Here is a 24668-nt window from a genome sequence, read left to right as displayed (position 1 = left end):
CCAATTTTATGAGGTCCACATACATACAGGAGTCGTATTTATGATAGTTATCAATAATTCAAACAGGGATACAAAAATGCTGAACTGAAATAGTTTTTCTTGCATCACTGCAATACACAGCCTGCAGCGGTTGGCAGCAGTACACATTTCTCTCCAGACCATGCTTGTCTCCTACTGCAGTCATGGAAATGCCTTGAGCATTCAGTCGCCTATATTGCTAACTTGTGATGTCCTCCACAGGTAAATACAAGTGCACTCGGGGTATGTTCACAAGGGATTCATGTTATTGTCAGCTTGTCCCTTGACATTTGTACCTGAAAGAGTAATTCCTAAAATGCTACGTGACGTACAAGCCACAAGAGGAGTGATTCCCAGCTCCTCTGCTTTAAACTTCCTTTCCTCTTTAATCTGGGCATGAAGAAAACCCACAGCTACTATATTCTATCCATGTCCAACATCCTCTTTCTATAGCTTAAGCCCACATTTTACCCTGATCAGTGCAGTTGTCAGGATTAATTCAAACATATTCCTTTCTGCAAAATTCGGAGGTTGTATTGTATGTCTGTCCTTGTTGGGGGGGTCAGCCAAAGTTCAGAGCTCAATTCACCCTGAGGGCAACAGTTTCACACCACAGTCTTCGCTAGAACTGACCTAGTTCTGCTATCATTGCTTGCTGCATTCAATAGCTGGATTAAGTCTATCCACGGGACCCTGGTGCTTGTGTATGTGTGTGCGCGCACGAAATTCCACCAGTGTGACTAACAAGCTTGGCTGTTGCAGTCTGGCAGATTGAGAGACACCTACTGCTAGTTAAAGCCTTTGATAGCCCGGGGTCACTGGCTCACTTTTTGCTTGGGTGCTGCTCATATGTGAGAAGATAGAGGGATATGGTGAGGTAAAGGTGAACAGGTGAAAGAAGTGTCATCGTGCTGACATTTTTATTAAACTTAAAATAGACATGTACAGCAGCCTATTTACATAAACGAGGGCGACACCACACCTTGTAATATAACTCCATCAACCATGACCTCATTAAGAAACATATAGAAGACTTACTGTATCACCTGTATCACCTAGCTGCTGTATTGGATTGCATTAGATTGTACAGGTGTACCTAATAAAGTGACCAATGAGTGTATTTATTGAAAAAGGAAATATAGGAACATTGTCTTAGCCTTATTGAACTCTTCATATATCTGCATGCACGTACATTTTACAATAACACCATTATACCTTTTACGTAAGCAGCACAAATAAAAACTTTGTGATAACAGACTTCTTATTACAGAAAAAAATCTCCAGAGGAACACAAGTTTCAGATTTTTCTTAAAATAGCTTTAAAATGTTCTGCCAACTTTGACAGAGCCTGGGACGTCTGCTGTATGTATGAACTAGTATGCTGTGACGCATCTTCTAGTTACAAGCTGTGCTTGAAAAAGGATAACGCACAAAAACTGCCATTTACGCTTCAGCTTTTGATAAGAGATCGTCTGAGCAGGTGCAAATACAGTTTCATTCCAAAGTGACTACCAAATAACTCTTCTGCCTTCTGTTCTGCAAAAACACAATCTCATCTGTGTCACTCCACCCAACTTGGCACAAATAGGTTCCCCCTGTGCCAGGAAACAGGTGCTAAGGAATCAGCAAACGCACAACAAAAGTGGTGCTGATGTTGAGAACTGGTAGCACCAGCTGCAGGCAGCACAAAATATGCTATTGAGTTTAAGGGGAGCCTTTTCTGGTCTGCAGTACAACAACGGTGTCAATCGTTCATCAGCAACAAGTGGTAGGTTCATTATTGTTCTATAATAATCAAACTTTGTTAGTTTGAAACAAGACAAAAGTAGGAGGACAGTCAAGTGAATGTGAATGCATGGACAGGTTGGTAGTTGATCAAGGGCAGTGGTCCCTATGTACAGGTGTGGAGTTTGCTTTTGCATTAGGTAAGTAATTGTGTTGTTGATTGAGCTGTGATTCGAGGGAGGAGATCTACACATAATCCATCAGTATGCATGGGAAAAACCTGAATAATGATAGTGATATCTTAATTACAAAAAAAAACTTTCAAACCCACCCTCTCTTGCTAACGAGGGCTGCTTTTAAATCATTCATTTTTTAACATGGCAGATGAAACACGTATATGTATATGTTTAATTATTGGACACAAGGTGATTAAGTCTGTTACTTTATGTCTGCAGGATAAACAGACCGCCTCAGAGGGAAAACATCGTCACTGACGATGAACCCCCAATAACCCTGCCAGTTTTCTTTTTTTTTTTTACTGGGGAGGAGCTGTCTCCAGCTCCTAAAATGTGCTTTCATTTATGACAACTCTGTTCTCACATCCAGGCCTGTGATGTGTTATCTGGGACATGTCGTGCTATACATACCCTTTAATGTCTAATTTAGTCTCTTGGCTTACGCACTAAAATAGAACACACACATATGCGGGAAAAGAGAAAATCAATTGAAATGTCGCAATGTCTGACAGGACTGTGCTCGAGGAGCCAAAAAAAAAAAAAGAGCGAGAGAGAAACATCAGACAGCGTCGCTTGCTTTTGTTTTTTGACTGAGGGAGTGCGTGGTGTTGAGACAGGCAGAAGCTGTATATGTATGCAGGGTGGCGGTACATTGGGGATTTTATTTTTTCAACTGTCTTTGATCACTTCCCAGCTTTGAAGTAACTCTTGGCGAAGGGAGGGGAAAAAAAAAGCCGAGCAGAAGTCACTGCAAGTTCACATCGCAAACTAGGACTCCAAAAAAAAAAAAAAAAAACTGCAATCTGCATAATTTACTCTTTAAACAGTTAAAATGCAAAAAGAGCCGAGGAGATCTCTAGGTGCCCAACAAACCCGCCCCTCTGCTTGACATCCCCAATTAAAAACTCTCCCTCTCCACAACGCATTTGTTCTCAATTACTGTTTGAAGAGCGACAACACGAGAGCCTCTAATGCTCATCAAGTGAGCGAGTGATTTAAAGAAAAGGCGGCGGAAGGTAGAGCGCGACAGATTTAGGGAAACGCAAGTGACATGCAATGTAAATGAGCAAACAGAGGTAACTGTCGAGCACACGTGGAAAGTAACACATTGTTCAACATTTTCTCGTCCTCTCCAGCTCCGTAAATCTAACACTGTTCAGATATTTAGACAAGGCACTGTGTTCCTACACTGTTTTTACTACTTTGTGGGTCTTGCTGTTTAACTTTGTGTGTTGATTTATTTCAGTTACGGGGGTTCTCCAGAACCCAGCAATTATCACATCAACACTCAAAGCAGACCCTCCAGACAAACACACACAGACACACATTTTTAAAATATTTTTTATACTTGTCAAATCCTACTTTCTCACCCACAAACCATAAAATTAAGTGTAACCTTGACCCTTTTACTACTTCTAATGTTATATTTGAACTTTAGAATCCCAAAATGCAGCAGCAGTAATTAGGCCCTCAAACACTAAACACTTATTTAACAAGCAGGGTTTTACACTAACTAATTAATTCTAGCCTTTAAAAACATAGCAAGATGTGGTCAATTTTACAGGTCTGGTTGTTAACAGAGTAGAGGTCAACTGTAAATAACCAATGCTGTGATGTGAGAAAGTCATAGACCCAGCGTCATGGTCATTTGGAACTGTTTTCTGCCATTTGATAAATGTCAGAGAAGAGGAGCCGTGGCTCCTCCGCACAGGCTCCTCCATGCACATCCGCTGAGTGCCAGTGAATGAGTCAGTTTGCAGTTATAGAGCATAGAACGCTGTGTTACTGAAGATGCCCAGCGACTGTATGAGTAAGACCCCACCGCTCTCTGCTGACTGATTCCCAGTCGATGACCTCCCTGGCCTTTTCCAGATGGTTCACATTTTTCACTGCACCGCTGGCCTCATTCGTGATCACTGCCGGTCAACACCCATCAGCGGGACACAAAGGTTCCTCATTTGATAAAGACATTTACTGGTCAAGGACAATTTTAATTTAAACTCAAAGTACTGCAGACAGTAACCTCAGTTCTATTTATGCTTCGTAACCAAATTTAAGGGCCGGTTTTGGTTAAGGTTTTGCAGTAGGCTTCTGCCTACTCTTGCTCTGTCTGCTTGTCTACCGATTTGAATAAAGCATGTAAATGTGTCTAGCACTGCTTCATCAGAGTTCAATCAAAGATTCCTTTAAAACTCAACTCAACTTCTTATCTCTTACTTATCTGTCTGCACGAATGGATGTTCTCTTCTTTTGGAATAAATATACATACAGACTACATTTGTGCATATTTTAACACAACTGACTTGTAATCTTACACAATCCTGCTCGTCTACTCCTTGATGTTTGATTTAAGGTGAAAACATTTCTCTTGCAACAGATGAATGTAAAAACTGCCTACCGTACCAAACTGCCAATCTGCACAGTGAAAGTCAAACATCTAAATGAAGTATGACTAAGCAGACATGTTAAATAAATACATTTTGGAATGCACAGGGACTTAAAAATGATTAGTGTCATGTGAATCTAATGACAAATGTACTCTTACTACTCCAGTGCCACTCAACAGTCAAAATGTCCATTTGCAATAATTTAATTATTCTGGGTTAAAGTTTCTCCAGGAAGGTTTTAACAAATGCAGTTTCTGGTGACACACTGCATGCTTTTAGTTTTGGCTTTTACCAGCTCTGACATTTGAAACAGTATTAGCAACAAATTTGTCTGATTTAATTACATTGAAACTTAACTTACATAGTTCTTTAACAATAAAGCTTGTTTTCATTATCTACTCCAAGAGTTATTCCTGTACATGTATACTACATCACTTTTATGATTCATTATATGATATTAAATTTTTTTAAAAATGGAATCATGTCTAATGGATGGTTTTCATGTTCAGTGAATATTTAGTATGTATGTTAAAAGAATGTACTGATGCTCAGTGGAGCAGTGGAGTGTCAGCAGCTATTTACACTGGGCATAATTCAAGCCACATCAAGCCTTTGGCAAGGAAACTCCACGCCTTTCAGTGGTACACTGAGCTTAATGACAACTCTGGGGAAATATGCATTAGCATACCGTCAGCGTTCAAAGAGCTTTCAATTATATTCTTTGTGATAGCTGCCAAAGCAAATGCTAATACAATGACTGTGTTGACAACAAACAAAAAGCTGTGACTTCAAGTTCAGCCATACTGTGTACTGTGCATTTACATAATTTTACAGTATAGTATTTGACTGTGAGTTCAGAAAACACTGTGGAATTTATAAATGTCCATAATATCTGATGAGAAATCTTCTCATTTACTAATGTCTGGTAAGCGATGTGTGTGTGTAGGAGGAGAGAATGTTTATTATGCAGGATGCAGAGGAGATACTGGAGACCCTGACTTTCAGATAACTCAACTCTAACCACAGGAAGACAGACACGGCCTTTGGAACTGAGTGTGTGTTCATACTGAATGAAGTGGGGTTAAATTTATCTGACAAACTATGATCCTCTGCCAGCATACTCTCGCTTTCTCTCTCTCTCTTGCTCTCTCAGACACTCCCAATTAAGCTTGAAGGCCCATGCTTGTTAAACTAAAACCATCCTTTTCTGAAATGTCACAGAGTCTCCCTGTAGTGTGGCCCGTCTGTAAACAGCTCTGTTGCTGATGCCAGCCTAAACCCCCCAGCGTGTCTGCTTGTGTGTGTTTGTTGGAGCGTGTTTTGTGAGGGCAAAATGTTGTCATTAACACTATTCATTTGTTGTGAATGTCTGCATGCATTTTAGAACTTGTGCATGTGCGTGTGTTGTGTTATTGATCATGATGGTTTGATGGGTGCTATGAAATGTTTTGTCTTAGCCTGTGTGTGTGTGTGTGTGTGTGTGTGTTTCAAGTTATTCATTAAAGTATGTGTGTCTTCACCTGTGCAACCCCCCCCCCCCCCCCCCCCCCCCCCCCCCCGTTGTGCATGTGTGGCATCTCATTTGGTGGGCTGACAGGTTGAGGGATATGTGCTGTAATTGTTGTCTGGCTGTTTTCATGGTGTAATTGAAAATGTCTTATATGTGAAACTTTCCTCGGGATGTTTATACCAACATGTCAATTAACATTAACACAGGGGTACCTGTTACTTGCCCAATTACCTATCCATCTTAGACAACTGATGTGCATCCAGCACCATGCTGGATTGTGCAATATGTTAACTCCAAAAACAGCCTTAGAAACAAACAAACAAAAAACACTACCGTCACAATCAGTTGTGACCTGTGAAAAACAGTAGAAGTAATTTTTGATCGATTTTGTGATAACATGAGTCAAAATAGGACGAGGTAAGTTTTCAGCTTTTTATGTTTGTCTTGTTTTTAAAAGTTGATGCAGTATAAAATCGTACAGGCCAAGTTGCAAAATGTCAGAGTGCGTTGTGTTATTTTTATTCTTTGCAAAAAGTCCTCATTCTTTAATACGCTGCTCTAATATTTCGTTGGACCACCGTTAGCTTTGATTATGGCACACATTCACTGTTGCATCTTTTTGCACCTGACCAACTGCAGCAACCCCAGATCATAGCACTGCCCCCACAGGCTTCTACATCAGGCACTAGGCATGATGAATTCATCACTTCACCCGCCTTTCTTCTTACCCTGAAGTACCCATCAGTCTCGAACAGGGTAAATCTGGACTCATCAGACGACATGACCTTCTTCCATTGGACTGTTCCTCAGAAGAATGTGTCTTCTAACGTGGTTATTTAAGAAATGAGAAGCTACTCACTGGATCAGTTAGGGTTAAATAGTTTGATGCCAGTTGAAAAATAATCATCCATGCAATAATTATCTAGTGGAAGGATCTTACCTGTTTGCTCAGTTAAATTCTGGTGATTACTTTTTTTGACCGGCAGCGTAGATGTACAGTAGCTTTTTAGATGTGCGGCAAAAATAAAAAAATAGTTTAACATGTAAATAGACTAGTCTTACTTTAAATCAACCCAGTACAGGGAAGAACTAAAACCAGCCACAAATATATGGAAACGTACACACATACACACACAAACACTGTGATTACATTATTCATAGCACTGCAGAGAACACAGAACCTGACAAACACACAAGACCTGCTGTAAAACAGAGTGGTAACAGCATCAGCTAGATTGTCTTACAACAAGAGGGATGGAAATATGGAGAAAGACAGACCAAGTGAGTGGCGAGAGAAAGAAAGAATACCTGCCTTTTATTTACTGTAGACAAGGTGACTTCTTGTGTTGACACCAAGAGTCGCACTTCCTGAGGGTTTGTGTGTTAGGAGTGTGTTTTAGACCTATAATTAGACAGAAACAAACTAGCCAGTTGCCTACAGTACTGCTAGCTGGGAGACTCATGGTGGAGGAAAGACCACGTAACACACAAACACACGCAGCACCATGACATTTTCTTGCATTAGTCTAGATTATAATAAACAAAATATAGCTTTTAGTGTCCAAACAACAATGCGTACTGACATAGATAACAAAAGGTCTGCAGACAAACTATTTCATGGAGATAAATGGTATGAGAACTGGTTGCATTATAAAGGAGCAACTCTTACTTTGCCTTCCTCAGCTCTTTCTCTCTCTCTGCCCCTGATGCCCCTTTTTACAGGGAGTATGTATCAACCTCTTAGAAAGTTGGTTCACATTTTACTTTGCAATGCCTAATTAGCCACAATAACCCCAAACCTCAAAGACATCCAACCTCAAGGATGACGACAAGTGGCTCAAAAGTTGGCATTGACACAGAAATTACAGAATGTTGGGCTAATTAACTGATTAATGAGAACCAATTAAAATGACATGGTCACATAACCTTATGTTTTATTTGTTTTACTTTCCCAAGCTTATTCTGAAATAAATGAATGCCAAGACAGAAAATAATCATATTATCACTTGTTGCACATGGCAGGTGTTCAAAATGAGAAAACAGCAAGAGAAGTCACAGAAAACTTGTTAATAATAATGAATAATAATAATGAATAATATTAATATTACAAGTGTATTTGGCAATTTATTGGGCGAGTATATCAGCCAAAGAAGACAAGCAACTATTGGACCATAATCCCCAGAGGGTGGACTATAACAATACCAGACCATAACAATGAATTGCTCTTATTAAACCTGAGTTCTGCACTACCATGGTTCAGTAAGCGGTGTGACCATCAAAGGGCCAGGTGTGGAGCGTGAGCACAATCCATCATGTCCACATATGTGTGTGAGAAAGAAACAAAGTGAAAGGGATTTAAATCAATCAAACTACACCTCGTATGAACTCATGCGGAACAAGCTTACAATGACACAGCAAAATGCACTGTAAGAGAGTGTTGTGCAACACACACTTGGTCATAGGCGTGCAAATCTTTCTGTGGAGTCTAAACTACCTATACTTTAGCTTATGGTCCCTCTGAAATCCACATATAAATTAGTGGATTGTAACTGCATTACTACAGTACATACTTCTGCATCATATAGATCAAACCTACTCTATGTTTTTGCTAAAAAATCCTCATATTTGTTTAGATGTTTTTTAAGAGCTTATACAGTAATTTACAACAGAAAATGATAAGGGCAGAAAGTATGTGTTAAAGGAGAACACACAAACCAGCTGCAATGTGGGGTATAGTGGTCAATGTTACCTGTTAGATTTGATTAATGCCAGCATTACTGCAGAACTCTGACACTCCAACCTTCATCCCAGAAGTGGATACGGGATTAGAGTACCGTTGTGAGCACAATCACTGGTTTTGAATGAGAGAAAAAGATTATTTGGCCTTACGTGTTTGGAGAGCATGTCCCTTTTCTCAAGCTCAGTGAAGCTAAAGCCCTTTATTTCGGGCTTCAGACAGCTCATCTTTTCTCTAGGGTAAATAAAGGTTTCCGAGTCAGAACTGGAGTGTTTGGTTGTCACATATCTCCAGCTGGTCTTGTGTTAAGGGTCATCCAAGGAAAATAATTTACATACTAAACTGATCTGCACTCTTTGCGAGATCTAAAGAGAGTAACGTGTTATGGAAAACATCTGCTCAGACTACTAATCATGCAACAATCTGAAATGAGCTGCATATGAAGAGTAGAACATACATTAATTTAGGGCTGAGCGATATGGAAAAAAAAGCATATCACATACATTAACAATTAGCAGTGCATGCTAATCTACTATCTTCACACTTCTGAATTTCACTTGCTCTTGTCTTGTCTTTTGACTCTTGGGATGTCTTTTTTGGTAAAGCTATGCTATTGCTGAATTTCTCTTTTACCGCCGTACTTGTGTGCACAACTGCAGTAGCTCCAAGACCAAGGGTGCTGCTGGCAGCTCATCTGCGTATGATCTGTGCACTCTATTGTATGTCAACCTAACCTGACATGGTACAGACATATCAGATAACACTGACTCTATTCCAGCCTCTTGATTGATCTGGAGCTGCACAATTCTCATTATGGTTAGCTATGGATGCATCAAGTTTTATCCATGTTTTATTGACCATGTTTTTAATTTGTATCAAGGGAAAGATATTTTGTGATGATTATCTTTATTGTTTTATTGTTTTTTCTACATTAATTAAAAGATTTCTTCCCATATCAGCTTCAAGATGTAAATAGCAGTACTTTATTGTACCTAATAAGCATTTAACATTTATGCTGTGGATGTTAACCAGTGTTTTCACTCAGAATGACATAAACTGAGTGCATGAGTTGCATAAATGCCAAACACATGAGAGAGATGAGGAGAACAAAGGTCAGTCCTTACCAACAATGGTATTTCACTCAAATCACAAATCATTCAAACCTGTAATTTCTTTCCAGTCAAGTGAAGCAGCCATAGAATTTAAAGAACCAGTTGGGTGTTAACTGGGGATTGAAGTATGAGCTTGGCCAGCCACCTCACTCTTTCTCCTCCAATGCTCACGGTGCTCCAGTGGTACCTTGTGCGGAGCCTTTTAATAATGATGCTTGTTTGAATCTTGGAACAAAGCGCAGCGGCGGCTTGTCAGAGCAGTGCAGCAAAATGCCATCATGTTGCCCAAAAGGCCAAACTTAACCCAACTGTGAAATCTGCTTCTCAGAGGGTGAGGGGTGAAGGACGAGGAAAGGAGGAGGGAAAACAAATCATTGTAGTTTACAGGGCTGATAGAGAGGCTGAAAATTGACCATGCAGCCTCTTTTTACCTCCTAAAACTATGATGGGTACGATGTAGAGCTGTGGCAAATACTTCCAAGCTGGACAAACGTTCTACTGCTTCTTACCGCACATTATAAATGTTTCATGCCATTAAAGTCAGAGTACACTGTACACTGACATTTTTAAATGTGTTTTTATGTTGGTTTGCTCTCATTTGTGAGTCTGGTAACAAATGCAAGGTGGCTGAAAGACAGAGCACACACCACGCATGTGCCATATCAAATCATTAACAGTAGGTTAAAAAATGTGTCTGCAAATACATCAAGTCTGAAAAATGATCCTGCTCTGCCATCTGTTCTCCTCTAATTCCTCAAGAGCAAATCTATCTTCCATTACTATGCTTGTTCTGTCACACAATTAAATTAAAGAATGTATAAGGATGTATATAAGTGTGAAAAAACTGGGAAAATGATAAGGGAACATGAATGATGTAACCATTTTAGTCTGACTCTAATCACAGCTGCAGTTTCACCCCTGGCCTGTTGATTGCAATGCAGCTGCGAGTGCAGCTGGGAAACCTCGCTGACCTGTGTCACAAGATGAATCGTAATCAACTGTATGAGGTCATCTGGTTCTGCATGGTGAATGGAGAAAAGCAGTGAATAATCTTGACAGCATTTTTTAAAAAGAGCACTAAAAGCCGGGCTGCCGTAGTGTAGTTATGACGCTACATGGATTATTTTTGGAGAGGAACAAAATGGCACTCAGTCACCCGCTTTGTGTCAATACCTCCAAAAAACTGCACTTCTTGTTCATTGTAGTACAAGAAAAGTCAGTGTGTACTCATCTTGATCTTTCCGGATGTCACAAAGTAGTCAACTGCCTAATAAATAGGGTTTGTTTGTCATCTAGATCTAGCAATGTTTTTCTGTATGTTCAATGTTTGCAATGATTTTAAAGTTTAAAGTCTATGAATGTGAACTAATTTTATTTTATTTTAAACTGTGTAAACCGAACTTTGAGCTAACTCTCCTACAGGGTGACCTGGTCACGTGTACCTGTTGAATCGTGCTGATCTTCATGAAGTTGTTTTTTTTCTTTTTACAGTATTATAGCATTCCCAGAGAGTGGTGCTGCCTGTGATAACCCAGAGCTCATATCAGAGAGTTGAGGATCAAACTGTTGCCAAGCCAGCTGAGGTAATCTGTCACACCAAGGCAGCCCCTGGGGCAGGTGGTAGACTACTGATATACACAACAACAAACGTACATATGCACGATCGCAAACACACACACACACATACACACACACGCATAAGCACACATATGCTCCTATATTCGCATACACTTTAGCAGAAAAACATGGCAAGCTGCATTCAGGTACAAAACGCCTTAAAAGAACTGGATCTAAGACCAGACACACCACTATATTCTCATGCAATCTCCTGATAATTACATTTCTATGCCACTAAACAACAAGAGTGATTATGTTTTTGTTGCAAACATAATCTTAATATAATATAATATTTACATTCTGATGCATTTTTTGAATGAATGAAGCTTTACATTTATTAACAGAACATGAGTAGCAAGGAGGTGGTGGGGATGGATGGAGGGCATATAATGTGCAGGACTGACAAACTGCAGATCTGAATCCGACACACTTCAACTTTAACAGTGGACTGTCAGACTCCACTGACCATATGCTGATCAGTATGCCCAGTATTTCCACACATTTAAAAAAAAAAAAAAAAAAAATGTTTTGAAATAGAAAACAAGCAAGTATGTGCACTTGTTTACACACAGACAGAAAAATAAAAAATAATCAAAAACCACTTCCTTTCTTAAATGTTTGATGATGAGCATAGCAGAAGCAGAAGAGTACAAAGTGTGTACAACTACAGTATGCGGACTGTTGGGATGGGAAGTAACCCACATAAATTTTTCTCTGTTTTAGTTCTGGATATGTTGTAAAAAATGCAATGTGTCAAATGTGCAAATGAGACCACAAAAAAACTGTCTTGAAAAGTAAGATTACTGAAAGAAAAAGGTTGGTAAACTCACCAAGACAGGAGCCATCAATCTCCTCATACCCAACACTGCAGACGCATCTTCCCAAGGGAACCAACCAGTCACCATCAGCTCCACAGAAGAGTTTAGGGGCGTCTCTTTCTTCAGCATGGTCAACACATGCTCCCCTCACCTCCACCAACGAGGAAGAATCCACCCGAGGCACCGTGTCTGGAAATGAGGCTAGGTTCCGCAGTGTGAACGGACATTTCTTGTAGTAAACCTTCACTGAAACCAAGGCAATGCAGGCACCAATGTCCTGGAATGCGAGATAGAAGCCTTTCCTGGTCATGGGTCCCACCTCACGCACCTCGGTGTTTAGCTTGAGGATTCGATCTCCGAGGTCCATCTGGGTGAAGCTCTCGTCAGCAGCGATTGTATCAATCTTGGTGTACTGTGCAGGTTTGAATTTAACACCGTGGGCCTCATCTGTCTCGTGGTAGAAGAGGTTGAAGGTCTCTTTACAGGTGCCAGATACCCAAGGGATGGAGTTGCAGTCACGCAAGGTGAAGCGAAGCTCCACGTAGATCTTCTGGGCAGCCTGTCGAGAGATCCAGTTGGAACGAAGCCAGTTGTTCTGATTGGGCTCCATCACATTGCAGACTTGGAATGTATGAATGGGCCGGTTGTGCTCATCCATCTCAGTGATTGCATCCCACTGAAGAGGAAATAACAAAATGGATGATGAGTAGGGGGCAGAGGAGGAAAAACAAAGATGCAACAAATGTAATTCTATGACCAAATGACTACAGAATCGAACAATCTAAAGCCTTGCTACAGGCCCTAGCAGTGTTTAATATGCCAGTAAAGGACATGAAGAACATCCTGACGGTTTCGCAGGTGAGGCTACAGTACAGCAATTCTGTGCTGGGTTTCTTTACTAAACTGCTAAAATTTATAGCCTGATGGTGACACCAGTGAAAAGACCAGGTTTCCTTCAACTTCTGTTTGGGCCTTGGATAGGTCCGGACTACAGATACTAAATGTAAAACCTTTTCTCTGTTTCTACTATATTGAAACTGAAGACATTAATCCAAACTGGAAATACCATCAGACACACTGTGTGGAAATATCACTGACCACAACTGTTTTGCTGACTCCTGCATACAGTACCAAAGAGTTATTCATAGAGAGAAACCTTTTACTAAAACATGGTCTAGTAGAGTATTAATAAAGGTCTAGTAATAAAGTTAAAATGTATCTACAATAAAATTATAGATATATGTAACAATGGCTACCTGTTCAGCCTGGACAGGACTCACATAAATACAACACATTTTTCCTTTGTTTACATCAGCCTAAAGTAATGCATGGTTCAATGCACATCTTAATATATGCTCCACTATTTCATACTAAAAAGATATGGTTACATTTGATATGATACATTGTGATTTAGAGCTCGGCTGATTCAACTGAATTTAACTACTATTCAATTTTTATTGCAGCTTCTATTCAAACATCTTCAACACCAAGGCACAGCATTTTTGTTTGTGCTTTGCAGCTGTAGCTTCCACTCAAGTACAAAAATTAAGCACAGTTTTTGAAGAAGTTGTAGTATTCCCATTTCACTTAATTACAATTCAAAAGGTAATATTGTAATACTATTTATTCCACTATATATATTTAACAACTTTACATGTGCAGAATCTGATTACAAAATATAAGTGGTTTAATAATCAGTAGTTATTTTTTAATTATTTCACATAATGTATTTAATTATACATTACTAATTGGTAATGCATGGAATAATTACCTGTGTGTATAAAAAAGAGGCAGTTTAAATTAGTTTAAATTTTCCACTTTTCCCAGCTGCTACAGTAATGTTTACACATTAATGCATCAATATTTGTAATCCAGTTGTATATCACTTTCAAATAGTCTATTTGATGATAATGGTGAATATTTTCATACTGAATAGCCTATTGCCCAACTTTTATTTGGTACTCAGGGAACAAACCAGATAAGGGGAAACTAAACAAGCACGTATAATAATGAAACAAATAAAAATATAAACAAACCATTAACCAGACAACAAGTGAGTTAAAACTGACAAAGCAGGCAAAAATATGAACTAACATCTAAACTGGCAAAACAAAGTACCAAACAAAAACCAAAGTCCTAACGTTGACAAAGAACAAACTAACACACTATGAATACAGAGTATCAGTGGAAAACACTGCTCTGAAGCAGGCAAAACAAACTAAACACAAAGACTACACACACAAAGTAACAAGGGAAATATTACTGTATACATTATTACATTACTGTACTGTAACAAACGTACCTAACATACTAGAAAGGACCTCAAAGTAACAAACAAAAATCTCTGCAGGCAGGCAACCAACTCACAAACTAAAAGGGGAGAGCAAAGTCTAATGAAATCCAACAGACAAACAAACAAAGGTGAGGTGAAGTCCAGGGTGATCCAACAAATGATGAACGTGAAGAAGTCCAACGAACAAACTATTGGCAAGGTTCAATATGCAAAAGAGTCCAACAAACCAGCGGTGAACAAAGGAGTAAGGGATGCTTATAAAGAAATAAAAACCAACAGGTGAATCAAATCCATAATCAGACAGTGGGGAGTGAGTGGGACCAGGTAACAAAAACAAAACCAACTTGACAGGGGCGAAGGGAGGAATCGTAACACCTGTAGCAAGTTTTTTTAAATTTTTGATAGAATTGCAAAGTAAAGTTAGTTAAAGTTTTTTTTGTTGAATTTTGAAATAAATGTAATTCATTTTGAAATAAGGCTGTAACATAAACAAAATGTGGAATATGTTAAGCAGTGTGAAACTTTCTGGATGCACTGTATATCAATCTTCAGATATTATCAGTTAATCTCTACACTCTTGGTTGAGAGTCAAATTAATAGGTGAGTAAACATAACACCACGTGAAATCACATTTTTTTCCTTTTCCAAATTGTTCCTGGGGCTTATATCTAAGCGACAAGAATGCATTGAGTGGTTCTGTAATTCCAACAACTTTAAACAAGACATATTTGTGTGAATAAATCAACCATCAACTTTTAATTCTGAATCAAAACAGTCACGATTTAAAGCAGGTAGCTTTAGTAAATTCAGAAGGACACAGTGAATAAGACCCCAACACAGTGCAGTTACAATAATTGCTGCAATTCAACAGTTTATTATGTGAATTATGCTGGCATATAACGTTTCCAATTCTGTTCCACATATCCCTTTTCAAATGTTTGCTCTAAAGGTCTGTGCACAGCCCTGAATGGAGATCAGACCTAAAACGGCAGAAAAAGATGCAGAGCGGTGACACTAAGGGGGAATGAAGGCCGATGGTGTTCAATATGTTCATAAATCGCGAATAACAAATTGTTACAATTATGGTTAATTTGCTAAACAACATGACTTTCAACAAATGTGGTCTGTAATCAAGGAATCTGTGTGATGTAGGCGAATGGGGGGCACAGATGGTGAAGAAGTCACTGCAATAAAAGCAAAAAGTATATTGAAAATACAGTATTAGGCGGAGGTAAAGCAACTAGATATTTTCATGAGCTGATCATGCCACCTGCAACTGCCTCAGAATTGTCTCATAGTCAGGACTTATTGTAGAGCTTGTCTATTTCTGGGAAACAGAGAGATATAAAAGCCAGACTTTCTGCTGGGCTTTCTTTTATTTCCTGTGAACCAAGATCTACAACTTCAACTCCTGCTGGAGGAAGCTGACTGAAATGAGGATTCCCTACCATGTTGACAGACTAGAGAAGCCGGCCAGGCTGATAGCCTGTGCCAGTCAGGCTTGGAGCCTGCTGCTGCCATCCTGCCAGGAGGGAATCTGACAGTGAGGCTCTTATGGTCAGTGACAATTTTTCCTACAGCCGAACATACTTACTTTTTTTATTTAGAACAACACGTTAGATGTATTATCAGGTTTCTCTGTAGTGGTCGAGCATCTGAATCAATTTGTTGCTCTACTGACTCACCAAAGAGATGTGTTCATTCTCATTTTTCTTAGTTGTGGAAAATAAAATGGCCATATTGTAACATTCAGTTTGATCTATTAAATCAATCCATAAAACTAGTGTGACACTTTTTTCTCTAAATTTAAATGTTTTCAAAACTAGACGTACAAATTTCTGAGCACTTTGTAAAAATTGTCTATGTAAATTAAATTCCCTTGAAGTAGAAAAATATTAATTGATTTATCTAAATACATGCACAAAGATTCCTACAGTCCAAACATTTTTTTGGCAGTGACAAAAATTTCAGGCAGAAGCCCACCAGCTTTACGCAGTAGCCCACAGATAAGGCAAGAATGGATCACCATCAGTCACAATTTGGCCCAGAGGCTGATATCCAGCATGCCACAGCCAATTGCATGAATTTGATTAATTTGCCAATAAAAGAAACATATAAAAACATTATAGTTCTTCAGTATACCACAGAAACATGAAAAAAAAAAAAAAAACTAAAGCAGAAAAGTTTGCAAAACCCAAAATTTGTGTTACTGCCAGAACTTTTGGCCATGACTGTAGCACAACTAAAACAAATTCATCCTTGAGGCAACACATATCCTCTCTGGCTACTTTGTGCAATTGCATTTAGAAATTTTAAAAAAAGTTTGTAAAAGTAAAAGTTTGGTGCCCATGTTTCAAATAATCAGTCTGGTAGTGAAACTCACAGGTTTCAGTCTGGCCAATGCACTTTTTATATACAATACACTTTCTTTTATACGAGTCTTTAAAAAATGCGAAACCTATGGGCGACATTCCTTCTGTGATTTAAATCCTTGTGTATTTCTTTTAACCTTTACAGTAGGATCAGTAGGTGAATTGTTTATGTGTACTTTGTTTGCAGACTGATTGCCTGGAATTATCCCTTCACAGGAAAATCTCTAATTCCCTCAGGTCCTTCCAGGTAGGTTTTCTTCTTGAATGATGTCTGACTCCTGCTGCCTAGTCATCAGCTCTGCAACTCCCAGGTCACATGATCAGGGAGTGTGGTAGCTTTGCAGGGTTGTGAGGTTACCTGTCCCAAAGCTGATGGGAGAAAAGTTAATGGGGGTTTTTAGCCTCCTGGCCCTGCACAGCTCTCTGGTTTTATTAGAGTGGGGACTGGCTACATGGGCGACCCCAAAACCATCCAACATCAGCCTCAACATCAAAGAATGAAATTACCTGCCAGGGAAAAGGTGGTCTCAAATCACTTCGCTTACAATGCAGCACTGGACCCTTTACAGGCTTTAGGCCTTGTCTTTGTCTTTGTGTGAGTGCATGTCTGTGTGTCTGCGTTTGTGTGTGATTTATATTTAGACTCCCTCTTCTATGACTTCAGCCAAACTGTTTTTGGGGAACATTTTAAACATATGGTTGAATTCAGACACAAGATGTAGGCATAATTAGCATTAATAACTTAATTAATAACTAATAACTGCTTTGATTTCAACTTGTACTCTTCAAGCATCAGAACCCCAAACTGTCTCCTGAGACTGAAGAGGATTGAGGATGAGTTTGAGCAGTGAAGTCCTAAAAATACTTAATTCTGGATTGCAGTATGCACACCTACTGTCTCCTGCTATGACTCAAACACTATAATAAACAAGCTTTTACAGAGATACATTTGGGAGATTATGTGAGGAAGGCTCTATATAAAAGTATTAATTATTAACCAGAAATAATCACATAACTAACAGACACATACACACACACACACAGACTTTCAATGTTCCTATACTCAGGTTTGGGAGGAGCCACCCCTATGCTAATTGATAACCAGAAAAAAGTGCTTCTATAGACAAACACAGACTAAAGAGCTGTTACACAACTGCTGGTTAATTTACCAATACTATTTGCCTGATAAGCTCACACATTTAATAAGCAGTTTTGCACTTAGCTTAGTATTACCTCTTGATGAGAGTAGTAATCAAAGCTTAATGTTTGCTTTCACATACTCATTATCCTTTTTAATAACATGTCCTAATTCAATCACCCAAAGACGACAGGCTTTAATATGCTCTCCCCTCAAGGTGTAATTGTAGCATTACAGTCAAACAAATGGATTTTTATGAAATGTGACATTGCCTATCGCACATGTAGAAAAAATTCTCCTGTGCAAAGTAGAGGACTACAGTAAAAAAAAAAAGAAAAAAGCTCTGTTAGTTACTTAATGCAGTGCTACATTTAGTAACTGAAACACAATGGTGGCTGGGATGGATGGTGGGTGTGCAAAGCTCACACATGTGAGTGTAGCTCCAGGGTGTGTGTGGTTAGGTTTAGGAAACAGAAGCACTTTGATTATGGTTAGGGATACATTGTAGTTTTGCAGGAGTGTATATGTCTGGAAACATTTTACTAGTCCTATCACTAATGTGTTGACTTTCTATTTATGAAATTAACAAAATGTACTTATTCTGACAGGTCCCATAATAAACATAAGAGCTTGTTATTTTTACACTAGCTGTACCTACAAAAACATACTCACTGATGCACAACAACCACAACCTGATCTAAAGCCCTAAAATAGTCCACTCCTTGGCATGAACATATTGTGTACCGTAGTTACAATACATAACAGTATTGTGTTTTTTTGGTACCTCATGCTCTTTTGCCAAAATTTTGTTTTAAAATATTTTAATACACAGTCGTTCAGCATGTATATTCAATCCATGCTTCAGGTCTTTGCTATCTGATCTGACCACTTCCTCAGCTGTTGACCTGCAGAGGTGTTTGTAGGAGGAGAGATACATCAGCACCACTGGGTTCAAAGACTTTCTTTTAAAAATGGCTCACGAGACTTGCTGAAGAAATGGGAGGTTATCGACAGGAATACCTTGTATTAGTTTAAAAAGAAAATGTTTGACATTTTCACACTGCCGATATGACTTGAGAATTGAAAAAGGTCATCATGGAAATGTATGGATACAAGTACAAGCATGTCTTTGTTGAAGATTCCAGTCTATCACAGGGCTGGAGAGACATTGTTTATTGCTAAAAGAAGACTTTTGCACAGTACTGCACATTTACAGTATACATTAATTCAGTACAGTGCAGTCATTTACTACTCATTTGTGCTCCACTGGGAGTTGCTTTGCCTGACAACAATTCTAATGGTGACTAAGACTTTTGCACAACACTGTGTATAACTGTATCTAAATGACAACTGAAATAAGCCTTTACACACAAACATGGAGCAAGGTCAGACATAGCCCCCAGTGTCTCTGACCAGGACATTTTTATTGTGCATCAAGGCTGTTTTCTGCATTCCTCCTGTTAGACTGCATTCTTAAGTATCAAGTACTGACTGAGAGAGAAAGAAAAAAGGCCGAAGACATAGGAGCCATAATAAAAAACAATGCGTGGTGGTCTGTGTGAATAATGCGTTAGAAAATGACTTCTCATCAGAAGATACACGAGAATAACTAAAGTTACGAAGAAATGAAATGAGCTTAAATGCCAATTTAGACAAGAGAGATAGAGGCACAGATATCAGAGTAATTTGTCCCGAAGAGGGGGAAACCATCCAGAAACAAAATGCTGCTTGAATCCCCAACTAAAGCCCACTCACAACTGATCTAGAGGCCCCTAAGACTTTCACATCTTTTCAGCTTGCTGATAATGTCGAGCAGCTGCTCTATGTGGCGGCAGAACCTAAATAAGTCACTTTGCAGTTTTACACTTAGAAAATCAAAGACCAAAGTTGAGGCTTGCTTCTAAATATAATCATTCTGTAAGTTATGAAATATATACCCAGAGTGTTTCTAATATTAAGGGTCTATAAATTTATGATTGTTTCTATGACAACAAATGCGCAGGACGTTATTTTGTTATTTAAAGAGACGCCTGATGTGACAATGGCTCTTTTTCCACCTATTTCAGTGCTTGTCAACCACTTTACAGGTGCTATTTTAAGAGATGCCTGATGGCATAGGGGCACTATTTCACCATGTTTCAAGGGAAGCCTGCCTTAGGGGTGCTATTTCAAGAGGGAAGGACAAATGACCTAAATGGTGATCTATGTGGGAGGATTTATAGTTCATTTTAACTGCTGGATTCTGCAGTTCCATTGGAAACAGCTACGTTCCAAGCCCTTTTGTTGTGTGTGACGCTGATTAGTAATTTGCAAGCAACCTAAAGTAGAAAAATTTGAAGTGAAGGCCTATTGGGTTATTGGATCAGGAAATGTGAAAACAGATAACATTTAGTCATTTGGTAGACACTTTTATCCAAAGCAACTTACTAGTGAGATACAAAGTAAGGAAGAATCTAACCCAAGGAGACAAACGTAAAAACGGATGCTGCTTTTTCCTGCAATATATTGCATATTTGTGTGTCTTAATAATAAACAAGTAAACACAGTAAATCTTATCAATGTGTGGAGGGCATGTAAAGTGTCCCACAACAGTCTAAAATGGTGAATTACAAATGTCCTGTGGGGGACAAACAGGACATTGCTGGTGTACTGTAGATAAATACAGTGAAATCGCAGGTGCACATTAAGGCCACAGGAGACTGGGGCTGAATAAATATTTATAATTTCTCTTATTTTGTCATCAGCAGGGATTGAGGAACTGTACAAAGTGCCCTGTGGCCTCCGCTGCTTTTGAAATTTTGCCTAATGCAAGACATGCCTGTGCTGCGGTTTGACACAGACACTATGTCAGTAGAGTCGGGAGCACTGTTTCTTTCTCCGGTCTCTAGAGAATTCTTCTCCCAATTAAAGAGAAATATAAAGACTACATGTAAGAAATGTGAAGACACCTAAAAAACTCAAAGAATGTCACTTTAGCAAATAAGTATTTTACATTTCCTGTTTTCTATACAGTACACTGTCTTTGTCTTGCTTTCTTTCTCTCCTTTTCTGTCTCTATTCCCATGTCTTCACTCTGTCTGTGTCATTCTGCGGACCTGATGCTCTCTCTGTCTCTGTCTTCCCTGTACACTTGCACACACATGCCTCTTGCTGAAATGTGTGTCTTTGTGTCTATGTGTATGTGGTGTGTGTGTGTGTGTGTGTGTGTGTGTGTGTGTGTGTGTGTGCGAGCATTGCCATTGTCACCAGGATTGAGAGATTTTTATTTAATCCCAGAGCCTCCCTCTGTGATGGATGAAAAACCACCACCTGTGCCTGCCTCACACACATACACCCACACCCCCACACACACAATAGTAATTGGTATTAGGGAGATGGATGAAGAGTCTTTTCTCACTCGGGGACTCGATGTCAGCTCTTTGACTTTATGAGAAAAGAACAAACAATGAAGAATGAAGAAAGAAAGTAAAACAACTAAAACTGGGAGAGAAAGAGAAAGTGAAAGAATATAATGCAAAATTAAACCTCTTCTTCTTATGACTTATGAATATTAATGATCACTGCTTGGAAATTCTGACAATAAGAGAAGTGAATAAAGTTAACCCTCCCTAATACCCATCATTTAATAAGATTTACTTTTACAGACTTTTAGGGAATTTTTTTCACATTAAAAGGACCCTAATAACTTTAAAATCATTCACTCACTTACTCTCTCATCCACTCACTGGCACTAAAATAAAATATAATTAATAAAAAATATAAAAAAAAAACTAAAATATTCTGAAAAAATGTTTTGCTTGAGAAAGTGCTATTAAAATATCTGATATGTAATATACATTTTAATTTGAAACAGACATATTCTTCCACTTCACAAGAACAGAAAAAAAACTTTTAAAGTTTTAAAATAAAAGCTGAACTTAAATAAATTGAATGTACCATGCGCACTATATTATTTACAGCAAACCTACAGTATGCCCTTGTGTGTCTGTATGTCAGAAGTTGCACTATAGAGCGCTCATTAGGGACAAGTGGCCCTTAACTCAGACAAGGTTGTCAATATCTGGCAACCTCGGCTGCGTTATTGTATTTAAGTGAGTGTCAACAAGATAATCAATACTTTGATTAGAGAATTATGGAAATAGATTCCCACTATGTAGTTTACTTACTGACTTCCAATTTGATTACAAAGGGTGTGTCAATGTGGAATAGATAACCTGAATAATGATACATGTCAGAAAATCTTTTGACTCCTTAGAGAAATGAAAGAAATGCACCATTTTTAAAAAGCTAGTCTGATGGTGGAACTATTTGTCATGAGTACAAAGCCAGTAATGGTAATGTGGCGTTTGAAGCCTAGCAATAATATCATTTCAGTCATGACAGAATTGGATTTGTCACAAAAGTGATTTCATTGCACTATATTTTTCATGTTCACCGGTGCTCAGATTCTTCAGAAGCTATCTTTCTAATCGTAACAGTTTCTATAGATTGCATGGCCTTTAATGAATGTGTCTCTGACTAAACTGCTTTCACACCTCAACAATATAACAGAAAGAATTTTCACAGTTTATTATCGTTTGTAACACAATGAAACGCGGCTGTTAAAATGCCCACCGCATAATTCCTTATGTGATAACAAGATCTGATATTCATTTCAAATCCCAACTTTTTATTTCTTTTTTTTTTTTTAAACAGCACAACAAATCCTACCTATTGTTACCAGTAAAGCAGCTTCTTTTGATACCATCTTTTATCCAAACTGATATCAGCATTTATCTTCACATCAGTGGAACTACTTTCTGTATTACACGATACTGTGGCACAAGAGCTGCTTCTTATCATTTGATTTATAAGTCGGGCGACTCTTGATAAAGTTCTTCTTAGATATCTGGTTGTTTGTCACTGTTCTTTAGGGAGCAACTCATCAATTTAAACCAAGTAAGATGAAACCCGCATCACTCTTCTATACTCTCTAACACACACAGTATCCCACAGCCCGTCAACAGCACGCCCCTAAATCAATAAGAACAAGTGACAGCAGTGAGCAAATGAAATCCAAAGACCCTGTGTTGCTCTCATTCCTACATCCATCACAGCTGATGTGTAGCCAGCAGGGGGGAGCCAGAGCACCCATGTGTCATCCCCGTGGTTTCACAAAGTGACACCCTATTGGTCTTGGTTTCAGTCATCCTCTGCAGATAGCCAGGGGCGCTAAAGATAGTGTTCAACTGGTTTGACATTTTGAAAATAATTTTAAAAGTCACCAAAACACTCCCAAATGACACACATTAAGTGTTTCCTCTAGAAATACAGTGTGGTCATGGTGTCAGCAGCTCTGGAAATCAAGTATTAAGTAGTTGCTGTTTCCTGTCCATCTACTTCACTCATAATGTAATAATTACCTAACCTTATTTACAAAGTGGGGCCTACAAACAAATTCCTTCATAATCAGAACAGATTACAGCATAGACAGGGAAGTTTTTCATTTATATTAAATGCCAAATACTAACCCACTCACTGACTGTACAAAACTTTTATTCAAGCTTGTAAAAAAGTGAAGCAGCTCCACTTTTACAATCTCGTTTGGCCAAGCAATTCCCCTTAAAGCAAACACGGAGAAGCTGTAGCACACAGAGCAAACTATCACAATGCTCAGATCTGAGGCAAACAAAAGCAAACTACACAGCTTAGGTTATTATACTTTTTTGCCCTCCGTGACATTGAAAGATGTTTGTAGAGTATGCTCGTGTGCACCTTTTCGCGATAAACACCAAGATGTTATGTTGAGGTATTGAGGGTACAGAAGATCGAAGAGACATCAGCTTCATTTTTCTAAATATATTACAACTGCTCGAGACAAAGAAGAAAAGAGAAACAGGAAGAGGAAAGCGAAAGAGAGGCACTGATGCCTGCTACAGGTATGTGACAAATACTCCACAGGGCCAGTGCAAAAATTAGAGCCATCCATCAAGATTTTATTGATTCCCACATAACACAATTCATCTATGTAAAATGAATTGACTTGAAAAGTCATATAGGTGTTTTCCTTAAATGGATGGTGGAGTGGCTGGTGATAAATGTCATCGCCATAATGAAAAAATGAGAGAATGAGAAAATAATAATTGTTATATGGAAAGTCGGCATTGAGACTACAAAAGCAGCATGTTTAAACAGACAGTGTACAGCTCTGTCACCACCCTACAGTATGTCTGTGGTGTGTATTATAAATATTTAATGGTATGGCATGTATGCATCGCTGCTGCTGAAGCATGCATTTATGCCATTTGACACAATGAGGGCCGGAATTGGTGGATTTAAAAAGCTATATGGTTTCTGGATAATAAAAACAAAATAAAACAAAACTGTACTTTGAGTCAAACTGACCAGTTACAGAGCCAAAGACTCCACAGTACACCCTACTCAATGTCCTTGAACAAATCCCAAAACTGCTGAGGCTGCTCTTAGAGCTCACATGTGCCTAAATCTAACATCTGACCTCTCAGCATAATGTTTATTAATAATAGTATAATGTTAATTAAAAAAAAAAAAAACACATTACAGATTCCCCAATTGCACTGTATTTTTCTATTTTTTTAGGCTGTTTACTTTATGCTGTTTCATATGCGCTTCTTTCAGTTGAAACAAAATGTTATATATAAACTGCCTTCCCAATTACTGTACATTGATGTTATCAGTTGTTAACAT

The 24668-nt window shown here is 38.6% G+C and overlaps 1 protein-coding gene across 1 annotated transcript in view; it reads right to left on the bottom strand.

The window, feature by feature from the left end:
* The window catches only part of LOC113173097 (ephrin type-A receptor 6-like), a 132224-nt gene that overhangs the window by 86600 nt on the left and 20956 nt on the right, over positions 1 to 24668 (bottom strand). Inside the window, exon 3 of the mRNA XM_026376393.1 lies at positions 12173 to 12836. Within this exon, the coding sequence (XP_026232178.1) occupies positions 12173 to 12836 (664 nt within the window). The remainder of the gene's footprint in view (positions 1 to 12172; positions 12837 to 24668) is intronic.

This window comes from Anabas testudineus, chromosome 21, assembly GCF_900324465.2.
Source record: "Anabas testudineus chromosome 21, fAnaTes1.2, whole genome shotgun sequence".
Classification (NCBI taxonomy): domain Eukaryota; kingdom Metazoa; phylum Chordata; class Actinopteri; order Anabantiformes; family Anabantidae; genus Anabas; species Anabas testudineus.
The sequence above is the reverse complement of the archived record's forward strand: the minus strand, read 5'-3'. Positions and strand labels throughout refer to the sequence as shown.